Source organism: Tympanuchus pallidicinctus, unplaced genomic scaffold (genome assembly GCF_026119805.1).
Source record: "Tympanuchus pallidicinctus isolate F22 unplaced genomic scaffold, pur_lepc_1.0 scaffold19, whole genome shotgun sequence".
Classification (NCBI taxonomy): Eukaryota; Metazoa; Chordata; class Aves; order Galliformes; family Phasianidae; genus Tympanuchus; species Tympanuchus pallidicinctus.
Genome location: NW_026294710.1, coordinates 1,303,009 through 1,315,561, shown reverse-complemented (window position 1 = coordinate 1,315,561; position 12,553 = coordinate 1,303,009). Strand labels below are relative to the sequence as shown.

The following is a 12,553-nucleotide window of genomic DNA, read 5'->3' as shown; positions in this document are numbered from 1 at the left end:
TAGCTGAGAAGTTCAGGCTTCCCAAACACGGCCACCCAAAGGTGCATGCAGGCAGCTCCGCTCTGTGCAGTCCCTGCGCCCCGAGGCACACAGGAAAGGCTCTGATGGCCACGCAGGGCAGAACAGCAGCCTGCAGAAATGCAGTTTGTCAGGGCAGGCAGCTCTGAGCTGCCAGGCCCACAGAACCACCTTTACAACCGCACAGAGGCCATCCCAGCTCCTCAATCCCACCTGCTCACAGCCCGCTGCCCGGCCACGTTCCTCAGGAGAGAAGCAGCTTCTGGCTGCCCTCCCTATTTTTACAGCACCATTTCTGCTCCGCCGGTTTCCTCACCGACTGACATCCTGCCCTGCTCTCATTGCGTTGCTGTAGCGCCGTGCTCTGCTGAATGAGCCCTTTTCTCACTTCAGCTGTTCTGACAGCTGCTTCCCATCTCCCCGGAGGAGCAAACAGGATTCCGACTCACGATGCTCCGACGTTTCCTCCCGCCTCCCCCTTTCCCAGCACACAGCTCCCTCCCGCGGCTCTGCTCAGTGACTGCGCCCGGATCTCAGGCGGAAGGAAGCGTTTCTGTTCCCCCTCTGAAGACGAAGAATTGCCGCCCCGCTGGAAGAAAGCGGCTTGCTGCAGCACCCGGGTTTCCCATCAGTTTTCCCATTTGAGAAATTCACCTGCAACCGATTCAGATCCACACAGAGCTGCCGGCTTAACCTACGGGCTTCGTTCAAGGGTTGCAATTAGGGGAGAAAAAAAAGACATAAAGTTCCAGATCTTCTTGGGTGCCTCTCTGGGCATTCGAACATTCCCTTCTCCGTGGGTACAGCATCCAGAGGCAGAGCCCAAGGCCAGCAGGGTGTCTCAGCCCGGCTCTGGGCACTCACACCTTGCTCCCCCCCCTTTGGGACAGACAGCATTGCAGAAGATTCAGGACAGCAGCGTTTGGGCGAGCAAACAAATCGTGCTGTTATGAGCACAGGGAGACTGTGATCAGCAATGCTCAGTGATCAGAGAGTGTGGCAGCAGCTCTGCCTCCTCACGTCCACGTCTAGAGATGTTTCGCAGCCCAGCACACTTGAATTGTGACTCCTGTGGTCTCAGAGAGACCAGATTTTTCTGCTTCAACATACAGCAGAGGGGATGTGTCCAGGTGACGTTTGCCACCAGCTCCTTCCACCCCACTGCCAGACATGACTTCCTTCACAGCGTGTGCATTCAGCTCAGGACTTTTATTGGGTGCTCACACACAACTGCTGGGGACTCCCCTGAGCTCCCCAGCAGCACTGCAGATGTCTCCCACACTGCAGGGGCACACCAAGCAGACAGAAGGGCTGAGGGCAGCAGTAGGATGTGGGCACAGCACACTGTGCTCCTGGCTACTCCACGATGTCCCCATATTTGTTCCTCCTCACGGGTGGTGGCACTCTCTCTGCATCCTCCAGGCCAAACAGATGGTCTGCAACAGATAAGAGCAAGCTCCTTGGACCCCAGATGATCCCAGCATGTTTGGCAGGGGCAAGCAGAGAAGCACAGAGCCCCAGGGAAGTGTTTAATACCTCTTCAGCTTCACTGAGCTTCAGCAGCACGCTGCCAACAGGGACAGCAAGATGCAGCCACAGGAACCCCCAGCTCCAGCCCGGTGTTTTCCATTGAGCAGTGGCTCAAGCACAAGCACGGTTTGCTAGCTCATCCCCAGCCCTATTCCTACTCCAGCAAACAAAAAGCCCCAGCTCTTGTGAATGCAGAAAACAGGCAGGCCAGCGGGCAGCGGCTGTACCAGATTGCTGCTGGGAAGGCAATGGGCACAGAGCACTGCAGGGCACTGGGCCAGGGCAGGAAGGGAGCACTGACAGCCCTGAACTGCTGCAACCCCGGGGAGCTGCTACTGCTGCTCCGCAGAAGGGGGCTCCTCAACTGGAGGGGTGTCACTGCGGGACATGTAGGATTGTGACAAGGACGCAGCCAGCAGCCAGCTTAGTTATGAGGCAGGAACGGCAAAGAGCTGCAGCAGGGAAGAACCAAGCCAAGCCCAGGGAGAGCCGTGGGAGAGACACAGAATCCACCTGCAGGCTGAGGCGCTCCGTCAGCCGTGCGGTGCTCCTGCGGGGATGTGCCCGTCTCCAAGTAAATCCAGAAGTCCGAGCATTTCTGCGTCTCCACTCTGGTCACCATATAGCTGGCCAAGGACCCTGCCGCTGGACAGACCGGCACGCGGGTGTCCTCCCTCTAACGCGGGCTGTGCAACTGCCCGTGAGCAGCGCCCGATCCCCCCGGGCACTGGGGAGCAGGAGGACGATCGGCCGACAACCGCAAACGCCGCTCCGCTCCCGCAGCTCGGGCTGCGCTCCCCGCAGGGCCCCGCGCCGTCACCGGGCAGGGAGCGGGGCCGGGGGGTCGGCGCGGGGCACTCACCCACAGACAGCAGCAGGTTCCACTGCAGCGCGTACGGCAGCCTCTTGTTCACCAGCTTCTGCACGGCAAAAGCAGCGCCGCCGCCTGCCCAAACAGCGAGCCGGGCGGTCCCGGCCACGGCGCCGTCAGGGCCGGGGAGCAATTAGCACCGGGCAGCCGCGCCCGCCGCGTCTCTCCGCGGCCGTACCTGCCAGGAAGGTGCCGATGCCCTTCATGAAGGCGTGGGCCTGGCACGCCGCGTACTGCTGCAGCGCCTGCGGGGACAGCGTCAGCGCGGGGACACCGGCCCCATCCGCCCCGCTCCCCCCGGCCTCGCCGCCCCGCACGCACCGGGTGTTTGGCAGCCACGCTGTCCTCCACCCGCCGCAGCCCGAGGTGCACCATCACGGGGCCGGCAGTTCCCGCAGCACCGCCCGCGCCGCCCGCACCGCCCCTTCCGGCACTGCCATGGCGGAGCCGTCGGGGCCGTTCGGAGTTCTGCGGGACGGTGCGGACCGCTACCTCTGCTACTGCCGCCCCGCGTCCGGCCCCGGCTCGGCGGCCACCGTCTAGTGAGTGCCGAGTGGGGCGGAGCGGGGTGGGGGGCGATGAGCCCCGGCCTGAACCTCTGCCCCGCAGTGTGACCGACGCGCTGGAGATGTGGGCCGCGCGGCTCGGCGGGGATTCGCCGGAGGACGGCTTCGCGGAGCTCAGGTGGGCGCCCGGCGGGTGAGGGGGACCAGGGACTTCCGTCCGTCCGTCCATCCCCCTCCGGGCTGGGGACCCGGCTCACTGCGCTCCATCCCAGCAGGGCAGCGCTGGGCCGCGGGGCCGTATCTCTGGGGCTGCGGGACGGGGCGGCCACGCTGCGGCTGCGGGAGGGGCAGGAAGCGCTGCTGCTTCCCCGGCTGCCCGCTGCCGAGGCGCGGCCGCAGCTCCAGGCGCTGCTGTTCGCCATGGCCGCCCGCGTCCGGGACCTGGAGGAACGCTTGGAAGGTGCGGCCGCGGGACGGGGCGGGGGGAGAGGGGCGGGCGGCTCGCGGCCGTCGGAAGGGCACCGCGAGAGGGGATGGGGGTCTTTACAGCATCCGTCTCTCCTGCTGCGGATGCCGTGTGCCCACGGGCGGCGCTGTGCGGAGAACCTCGGGCAGGAGATCCCTCGCGCGAAGCCGCGCTCTGCGTGCAGCAGCACAGCCTTGTTCTCGGGACACCTCCGTGCGCAGAAGTGCCTTCCTGGTGGGGAGGTCCCCGCGTGGAGGTGTGCGGGAGGAAGGAGCCGTATGGCCGTGCAGGGCAGGGAATAGCCGGGCAGGGAAGTGCTAGGAAGACGCAGGCGTGAGCTGTGACCCCTGCTCCTGTCACACAGTGCTGGGCACGCTGAGCTACAGCCCCGAGAAGAACGCCCTGCAGAGCCAGCAGCCCATCCTGCCAGGTGAGCGGTTCTGGGGGCTGTGCTGCACATTTGTTCTCTTTCTCATCCTCTAGGAGGCTGCGGGGACTGGGAGCCCCCCAGGGTCCTGAGCCTCCTCTGCCGTGGCTGCTGCCCGCACTGCTGTCAGTGCCCTCCCCGGCCCAGGAGGGGCCCGGCTCAGCGCGGCAGCTCCCGAGGTGTGCGGTGCATCAGCCGCAGGCAGTGTGCCCAGCTGCAGGGGAGGGCCGGCACTGATGCTCTCCCAGGCTGAAGGCCCCGGCAGCTCCCCCAGGCCTTCCTCACCCACTGTGGCTGCCATAGGTGCTCTCCGGGCTCAGAAGGGCCTGCAGGGCTGCCAGAGCCCCCCGCTGACCTCTTGCTTTCCCTGTCCCTCCTCCCGTCTGAGGCAGACCCGAGCCCCAGAAAAAACAGGGCTGCTGGCTCTGCTTTGCCAGCAAAGAGAAAGATCCCGGGAGAGTCCCTCATTAATCCTGGCTTCAAAAGGTATGTGCTGCTCCACAGCCCGGTGCTGGGCCTGAGATCTGCTGGGCTGTGCTCTGCAGGGTGCACACCTTGGTGTGACTCCCTGAATCCTTTTCTAGCAAGTCTGTTCCATCTGGAGTGGACTTTGAAGACTCATGACCTGCGCTGTTCCATCCTCCCAACAGCAGCCTTGTCATCCACTGAGGTCTGCCTGCACCATGCTGCTCTGCAGGTGCGATGCATGCAGGGCTGGGTTGCCTGGGGCAGGCGGCACCGGCTGGTCCCGGTGGGCAGCGGCTCCTGGGCTGTGCTGGGGCACACTCTGGGGGCAGGCGAGGCAGCGGTGACAAAGTGGTGGCTTTTTGCCCTGCAGCTTTTCCCTGCTGACAGGTGCCACCCCTCTGCCCCACTTGCTATGAGTTGCTGGGGTTTTTAAAAGAGCATCAAAAGATATTTTTTAAAGGTTGTCTGTGCTTAACTTATTGCCAATAAAGCTCATTTCTGGTTTTGGCCAGCAGGTCTGGGTACCCAGCCAGCGTGACAGTGTGTGTCATTTCGTTCTACACTTCTATTGCTCAGCAGCCAATTTCAGCTCAATCTGGAAGCTCAAAGGCTCCAAAGAGTGTACTTTCTCGCCAGTTTTGTGCCAGTGACGGGTGGGTGACTGGTGAGAGCCTCTCCACCCTCCCAAAGAGCCAAGCTACAGCAGCAGGTCACTGCAGACACACTCCTGTCTCACTTGCAAAGCCTTTATTGATTTCCAAGTGCTCTGATGCATGGCTTGGACTTTCCCCATTTCACCCCCATCCCTGTCCCAAATCTGCTCCAGAGAGCTTCCTAGCAGCAAGTCCTGGTGGGACATTGCCCTCTGCTCCCCTTGCCAGGGCAGTGGTGACAGGGCTGGGTGCTGCAGTGTCCCCTCCAGCTCCATTCCCAGGGCTTTGCCACACCTGTGCCTGTTCCCCTCACCCTGTGCTGCTGCTCACAGACACTGCAGTGCCAGCTGTCCTGGCCACAGCCCTGCTTAGGGCAGCTCGTGTGGTGGGCAGCTGCAGGGATTCCCACTGCAGTGCGCTGCCCTCTAGGCAGGTTTTCTTCCCCAGCCCCCAGTGTTCCCTCTGCATCACCCAGTTCTGTTTCAAGCGGTGCCCATGGCTGTACCCATCCTTAAAGCTTGAGGGACCACAGGGTGGGTCGAGGGTGTCCCGGCCAAGCAGAGAGGGTGACACGAGAAGCAAGAAAGCATTGGCAGGCTCAGTGTGAGGCACCTTGGGTGCCAGCTGGGGAAATTTGGGTGCCGATGCTCTGCCCTCCCAAGCGCGTGCGGGCAGGATGGCGGTGGGAGCAGCAGGACCAGGCAGGTGCTGAGCTGGTGCCCGGCCCTGTGCCCGCCTGGGCGTCTGCCCGGCTCACTGCGGGGACCGGACGACGGAGCGGTAGGCCTGCACGATCTCCTCGCTGCTGGGACAGGTGTACTTGAACTCCTTGGTTTCAGCAGCGTTGTTAAGGTAGCGCCACACAGCCTGCAGGTCCTTGGGGATGCCGAAGCGGCGGTAATGCTGGCAGACGATCTGCGGGCAGAAACAGCCCATTGCTGTGTGCCTGCCGTGAGCCGGGGGGCTGCAGCCGGGAGCTGGTGATGCTCACTGGTGGGAGCCAGGGGCAACAGGACATCGCTGGCATAGCGCAGGATGGAGGAGGGGCAGGATGCAGAGGGAGTGGGGTCTGGGAAAGCGCTGTGCTGGGCAGGAGCTGTGGGGTGCCAGGCATCTGGGGGGCACAGCGAGCCAGGGGATGGCACGTGGGAAAGGGAAGTTGCTGCAGGCAGGTGGCAGGTGAATACCCAAGAGAGGGTGAGAGCATGGGGCAGGCAGCACCAGGGAGACAAGGCAAGGAAAGAAGGTGTGCAGTGGGGACAGCCACGCACCTGCACGATGTTGAGCTTGGGCAGCAGGTTGCAGTCAGCCAACGTGAGCTGGTCGCCGTCGAGGAAGCGGCGCTGGGAGGTGCGGAGGTGGGGCTCTCGGGCCAGCTCATGCTCCAGGGGTGTGCTCAGGTACTCATCCAGCTTCAGCAGAGCCTTCAGCAGGTTCCGCTGCAGCGCTGTGGGGCGGCAGCAGTGTGCAGTCAGAGCAGCAGGCAGCCTCCAGCCCCTGCTCTGCCGGCACTGCGCCTGCACCGTTCTCGCCTGGCCCTGGCTGCCGATGCCCCACACGGCACGGAAGGGCACGACCTGCCGCCCAGCTCCTCACCCTCATCCTGAGCAGGCACTGGGTTCTTGATGAAGGTGGAGAACTTGTGGAAGATGTCGTTTCCAGCCAGCCTTGACTCCTTGTACCGCGGGACCAGGCTGGGGAACCTGCGGGGACATGGGCATAGCTGGGGAAGGAGGCAGCACGGCTGGAAGCAGCCACCCCCGCCCCTTCCTCAGCGTCTCCACCCCTCTTTAGCCCTTCTCAGGGCAGTGCCAGCCACTGACGCGGGGGGGGCCAGCCTGGCCTCCAGGAAGTCCTCGATGGTGACTGTATCGGTCTTGGAGTCTCCGTTGTAGAGCAGAACGGGCAGCTGAGCGCCGGGGGCGAAATCCTTCAGCACATCCAGTGCCCTGCAGGAGAGAGGAAGCTGCTGACGCCCGCTGCAGCGCACCGCGACCTGTTCCGGGCAAAAGGATGAGGCGTTCCACGGCGGCTGCTCCTGCCCCGTGTGTGCCGTGGCAGCTCCACCCGAGAAGCGTCCGCCGCCCTCCCTTAAGGAACGGTGGACAGCCAGGGGGTACAACAAGCGTCCTCAGCCCCTTCCCCACGTAGTGAGACCTCCCCGCACCCCCCGGGCCGGTGCGCGGAGCAGGGCTGTCCCACCCCACGCCCCCAGGCCGGCAGAGCGTCGCGGAGCACCGCTCACCTCTTCGTGTCCACGGTGGTGAGCGTGAAGGGCGCTCCTTTGAGCAGCAGCACCATGAAGAGCCGCTGGCAGAAGGGGCAGTGCCCCACGCTCTCCCCGTCCTCGCTCGCCTGCGGGCAAAGGCAGAGCTCAGCCGCCGCGCTCCGATGCAGCCCCCGGGGCGGCCGTGGCAGCGGTCGGACGCTGACGGCAACGTTGGCGACCTCACTCGCAGGCAGCGGCAGCCGCGACCCGCGGCCCCGTGCGGGTCCTCACCTTGACGAAGAGCTGGATCTCGGGCTTCTCGTCCATGCTGGGCGGCGGCTGAGCGCTGACTGTGCCGCAAGCCCGTGCCGGAGCTGCGGCCCCTCCCAACCCACATTCCTCCCCGGGGTGCTCCCGCTCCCACCCACGCGTGGCCCCACGGCACGGAGGGGCCGCCCCGTCGCGGGGCCCCACGACCGCAGCGGAGCGGCAAAGGGCGGCTCTGCCCGGGGGCTGCTGTGCCCGCGGCGCTCCGTTGCCCCCCCGCCAGCCGCGCACGGGCTCCGTGCGATGCCCCCAGCGCCGTGCCCCTGCGGCCCCCGCCCTTCCCAGGTCACTGAGCCGCTCCTCACCTCCTGCCCGGCCCCGTCCTGCAGCGTTGGCATTTCCACCCCCTGCCTGCCGCTCGTTACCCAGCCTTGCTGGCTTCAGTTATTTTTTATTTAAAACAATCATTATTTTCACATTTCATTTTTTTTTTCCTTTTTTTTTTTTTTGCTAGCAATGTACAGGCTCCTTCGGAGCACCCCCACCCACCGGGGCGCCCCGCGCTCGGGGCCGCGCATGGCACAGGAGCTGCTCCTGCGGCGGTGCGGGGGGAGGCGAGCTGGGAAGCGGGGCCGAACTCAAGAAAGCAAACAGTGTTAAGGCAGCGAGCACCCCGCCCTGGGCAACGCGCTGCTCCAGCCCCGCTGCCGTGGGGCACCTTTCTGCACGGTCCTCCCGCACCAGGAGCAGGGAGGGCACGCGGCTCCCAGGCTCTGCTGGGCACCCTGCGAGGGGCACAACGGCTTTGCCGAGCACCCGAGGACAGCGGGACGGCACAGGGTGGGAGTGCTGGGCTGGGGGTGGCGGTGTCTCCTTGCACGAGTAGCCCCAGAGGCGCAACAGCAGGGCAGCTGTGGGAAAAGTACAGCCCGGTAGCAGGGCAGGGCGCCGTGCACGGAGGGGGCTGAGCTGTCCCCCCTCCCAGGTCACACCTGCAGGTGACACGGTCTCTCCTTTCCCTGTCGGCAAAGGGCGAACCCACAGTTCGCTGCTCCCCCAGCGCCCGTCCTTGCCCCCTGCACCACCCAGGGACCGGCCAGTTTCCAGTATGCCGTAAAAAATATATGGTCTGAAAAATCTGAAAATAGAGCTTATCTCCCCACCCCAGTTTTTCCCCTATTGAAAATACTGTATATTGTATCACAATTTCTAGTAGTGGCACACTGGACTGGCGGGCTGTGGACGCAGCAGAGGGCAAAGTGACACCGCTCCCACCTCGGCTCCGTCATTGAGCAGAGGCAGCAGCACCCCCATCCCGTACCTCCGCAGCACTGCCCACATCGCAGCGAGCCCGGGCTGCCGGAGCCGCCTCACTGCAGCTGGGCAGGAGGGGGCACAGGCAGCACAGCGCGGGCAGCAGGGCACGGCCACCTCGGGAGGGTGGGAGCCCTGGGGTGCAGAGCGACGGCCAGGTTAGCAGCAGGCTCAGCAGTCACCCTGCTTCGGGCACGGCTGTGGGCCGCTGAAAAGCTGCAGTCTGGGGGTGCTGGGCACGGCCCCCGTGGGTGAGGGGGTGGCAGGACCCTCTGCAGAAAGGAGGGGAGCTGCCGCCCTGAGGGTGGCGCTGCACATGGATGGGCACAGCGCCGCTGCCAGCTGCCGTCCTTCCCTGCCCAACAGCTCGAGTACCACTGCCCTGCACTGACCGGTGCCCAGGGGGGCTCGCCCTGCCCTCACCCCCTCGAGGTTGCTTCCAGGCTCAGAAACAATCCTGAGTGCAGCAGCTCCTTTTCAGTACCCCCAGTGAACCAACACTCCTGCACTGGGCCATGGACACAGAGAACAGGATGGGTGACAGCAGAATGGGGGCACAGCTGCAGCGCTGCACTTTGCCTGCTGTGGGGCATGGAAAGCAGGGGCTAGCAGCAGGCAAGGGGCTGGAGGACGCAGTTGGGGGCAGAGGGGAGAAACAGCTGGTGCCAGCATGTGAAATACCCTGTGAAATACCCCTCTGCCCCACCACGTGCCTCTTGGCGTGGGTGGTGGTGCCCTGCCCCAGGGATGGCACCGAGTGCACAGAGCAAGCCGGGGAAGGCAAGGCAGAGTGGGCCCAGCACCAGCCCCAGGCAGGAGCAGCCTGGGACACAGCAGTGAGCTGGGGGTTCACAGGGGTGAGGGCACAGCAAGGTCCTGGCAGCAGCACCGGCAGCAGTGATCAAACGAGGGTGAAGCACCAGAGCTCCGGCCCCTGCCGTGCTGAGCCACTGAGCCCCTGCGATGCCACGGCCAGCACCAAGCCCAGCAAGCGATGGCAACAAGGAGAAAGCAGCAGTCCTTCCTCTGATCACACCAGGGCCAGGCCTGGGCTGGGACGGAACAGGGGCATTCCCATAATCAGGGGTCCCTGGGGCGGGTGCAACGTGGCTGTCCGAAGGCACCGCTCTCAATGGCCTCCTCCCCGCCCTGGGACATGAGGGATTGGTGGCACTGGCATCACATCCTTCTCTTCACAGTCTGTTCGTGGCAAGCACCGGCCTGGTGACCTGGCAGCCACAGGTGTGGCATGTGGACACAGCCCTGGAGCTGAACGGGACAAGGAGGGCTGGGGTGGTGGCTTGCAGGGTCCATCAGGGCTGGTGCTGCACCCGCCACGTCCTCTCCAGCAGCAGGGCGGGAGGAGGCGGCCATCCACATCCCCATGCCAGCTGCATCCACACCACAGGGGCGAAGGGAGGGGAAAGGCAAAAAGTGTTCAATGGCATCACAGCCCAGGGATGTGGCTCCTCGTCAGCTCCTCAGCACAGTGTGTCCGTGTTGAACGACAGCTGAGCCTGGGGACGCACAGATGTCAGTGCTCAGGGGGAGGCACTCTGCCCAGGAGCTGGGGGAGCCCCCAGACCCCTCCTCCCCTGGTAAGCACCCTCAGGTCTCGGCCCTGTCTGGCCTTGATTTCCCAGGATGAGGGCCCAGGTATGATGCTGGAGCCCCATGACAAGGACAGAATGGACAGCGGGGACACTGAGATGCTGGGGCTGCCTCTCACCCTCTCCTCCTCAAAGCTGATGAGGCCTTCATCATCTGTCTCCAGGTCCTCCTGCTCCTCCACTACCAGGGCCCGCAGCTCTGTGGGCGCAGCCCGTGGGCGCAGCAGGCTCAGCACTCGCTCCCAGGGGGACTGCAGGGCACAGCTGGGGCTCGTCTCTTGCTGCTCCAGGTTGTCGCTTTGCTTCTTGGCAAAATTCACAAACACCTGGAAGGAAAAAGGGTGAGAGCCCTGCCCCGGGGCTGCCCCTCACCTGGCACCTCTTCTGCTGTGACCCAGCCTCCGTGTGCCCCCACGTTCCCAGCAGGAGCACTCGCTCCTGCCCTGAAGGCTTCTGGCAGGCACATGGACACTGCCACCCTCCCTCAGCATGAGCACCCAGCTGCTCGTGCCATTCCCAGCCTCACGTTGTCCAGGGTGGTCTGGCTGACGGAGTAGTCCTCAATGCCCAGCACATCCACCACCTGCTCCATCTTGCTGAAGACCTGTGCCAGCGAGATCTGGTCCGATTTGAGCTGGTACTGGGCCTTAGTGTGGTGCCTCTCCTGCAAAGTCACCGAGGTCACATTGGAGCACTCACTCCCCACAGCTGTGTCGCATCACCCACATCCCCCTAGCTGAAGGGAAGATGAAGTCCCTTGGGGGATGAAGGCTGGCTGCTTCCACGACGGCATGGGCTGGCAGAGGCAGCACTGCCACTGCTGGGACGTTACCTTGAGGATGGCCTCAGGGAAGTTGCGGTTGAAGAACCTCACCACCTCCTTGACGTTGAGGCTGGACTTTGTGCGCACTGTGATCATGTAGCCATCACCAAACCTGCAAAGGGATGGGTTTTTCATGAGGCCCTACCATCTCACCCGCATCTCTGTGGGGAAAGACCAACCCCACGGCCACCTGCCTGCTGGGGATGCAGTGACTGCTCCCACCAGGACTGCCCCGCTCCCCCTGCCCACCCTCTAAAGCACCTGCACAAAAAGCTGTAAGCTCGGGGTGGATGCCATGCCATCACCCTGCCAGTTGGCAATTGGCACCTCCCGGCAGGTTGCTGGACCCCCCCAGGCTCTTACCTGTTCTTCAGGTGCTGGATGCTGCCAAGACATTTCAGCCGCCCATTCACCATGATGGCCAGACGGGTACAGAGCGCCTCGCATTCCTCCATGCTGGGGAGAGAGGGCAGGCCTGAGCCTGGAGACTTGTGGCATAGGCAGCCAGCAAGCAGCTGCAGGCTGTGGCACACAGGGAGCCGAGATTCCCAGGCCTTCACCTGATGCACCAGGCCCACCACCACCAGTGCTGGGAGGCAGCAGCAGGGTGACCCAGGCTCTCTCCACTCCTATGCCCTTTGCCATATGCTGTCCCCCAGAGGCCAAACAGCCTCTCTCCCCCCCACCATTCGCCATAGTGCATGAGATGCCTGGAGGCACTGCAGGTGTAGCCTAAAGCCCTCGGACCTGTGGGATGTGAGCACGACGGAGCGGCCTGTCTTGATGACATCCAGGATGAGGTTCCAGAGGAAGCGCCGTGCCTTGGGGTCCATCCCTGTAGTAGGCTCATCCTGCGGGACATATGGCACCCTCAGACAAGCCAGCTCTCAGGGGAAACCCTGTAACTCCCTTCCCATTGCACGGGCACAGCTCTGCCTCCCTGCTCCCCAGCTTGGAATGCTCGTGGCAAAGCCCATGGGGCAGGAAGCCCCTCCCCAGGGCACTGTTTCACCAGGGATAGCTGCACGCTAGCCTGGTCCACAGCCAGGGGTATGGAACTGAGTGGAAGAGTGAGGCTTTTGGGAGTGGGATGACGACCCCATGTCACAGGGTGCCAGGGGGCTGCGGCGCACCAGAAAGATGAAGGCTGGGTATCCAATCAAAGCGATGGCTGTGGACAGCTTCCTCTTGTTGCCTCCGCTGTACGTGCTGGCAGGCTTGTCAGCGTACTTCGTCAATTCAAGCTTCTTCAGCGCCCACTTCACCACCTGCAAGGTGCAGAGGGCTGTGATCACTCTCCTGGGGCCCCAAACACCCCTGGGCAGAGGATGTGAAGAGCTGGCAGAGGGCAATGGGCAAATAACCCCATGACAGCCCCTCACACAGCTCTG

The 12,553-nt window shown here is 63.9% G+C and overlaps 4 protein-coding genes across 7 annotated transcripts in view; 1 reads left to right on the top strand and 3 right to left on the bottom strand.

Annotated features, from left to right (window-relative positions):
• Window positions 1-1,208: 1,208 nt before the first annotated feature.
• TMEM141 (transmembrane protein 141) lies at window positions 1,209-2,838 on the bottom strand. Its single transcript, XM_052681350.1, has 5 exons — window positions 2,741-2,838; window positions 2,598-2,664; window positions 2,411-2,494; window positions 2,062-2,193; window positions 1,209-1,454 (listed from the first exon to the last, which is right to left on the bottom strand). Exons 1-5 carry the CDS (start codon window positions 2,792-2,794, stop codon window positions 1,375-1,377), a joined length of 417 nt encoding a protein of 138 aa, XP_052537310.1. The 5' UTR covers window positions 2,795-2,838; the 3' UTR covers window positions 1,209-1,374.
• PAXX (PAXX non-homologous end joining factor) lies at window positions 2,825-4,824 on the top strand. Of its 2 annotated transcripts, none has more exons than XM_052681344.1 (6): window positions 2,825-2,961; window positions 3,029-3,103; window positions 3,201-3,385; window positions 3,756-3,821; window positions 4,211-4,304; window positions 4,403-4,824. In XM_052681344.1, the coding sequence occupies exons 1-6, from the start codon at window positions 2,858-2,860 to the stop codon at window positions 4,440-4,442; spliced, it is 564 nt and encodes a 187-aa protein (XP_052537304.1). In that variant the 5' UTR covers window positions 2,825-2,857; the 3' UTR covers window positions 4,443-4,824. The 2 variants fall into 2 exon arrangements, with proteins under 2 accessions (XP_052537304.1, XP_052537303.1); XM_052681343.1 differs by having other exon boundaries at window positions 3,198-3,385.
• A 194-nt stretch (window positions 4,825-5,018) lies between these two features.
• Window positions 5,019-7,560, bottom strand: CLIC3 (chloride intracellular channel 3). The gene is given in 7 exon segments (XM_052681341.1): window positions 5,019-5,854; window positions 6,211-6,386; window positions 6,536-6,642; window positions 6,763-6,888; window positions 7,185-7,294; window positions 7,440-7,503; window positions 7,505-7,560. Coding segments are annotated over 7 exon segments (786 nt in total). The 5' UTR covers window positions 7,546-7,560; the 3' UTR covers window positions 5,019-5,692.
• A 294-nt stretch (window positions 7,561-7,854) lies between these two features.
• ABCA2 (ATP binding cassette subfamily A member 2) overlaps window positions 7,855-12,553 on the bottom strand; it is a 33,283-nt gene continuing 28,584 nt past the window's right edge. For all 3 annotated transcript variants that reach the window (XM_052681272.1, XM_052681273.1, XM_052681274.1), the window contains 7 exons: window positions 12,296-12,430; window positions 11,910-12,013; window positions 11,526-11,618; window positions 11,172-11,274; window positions 10,866-11,003; window positions 10,459-10,665; window positions 7,855-10,246 (listed from right to left, as the gene is read on the bottom strand). In XM_052681272.1, coding sequence (XP_052537232.1) covers window positions 10,211-10,246; window positions 10,459-10,665; window positions 10,866-11,003; window positions 11,172-11,274; window positions 11,526-11,618; window positions 11,910-12,013; window positions 12,296-12,430 — 816 coding nt within the window. In that variant the 3' untranslated portion in view covers window positions 7,855-10,210. The remainder of the gene's footprint in view (window positions 10,247-10,458; window positions 10,666-10,865; window positions 11,004-11,171; window positions 11,275-11,525; window positions 11,619-11,909; window positions 12,014-12,295; window positions 12,431-12,553) is intronic.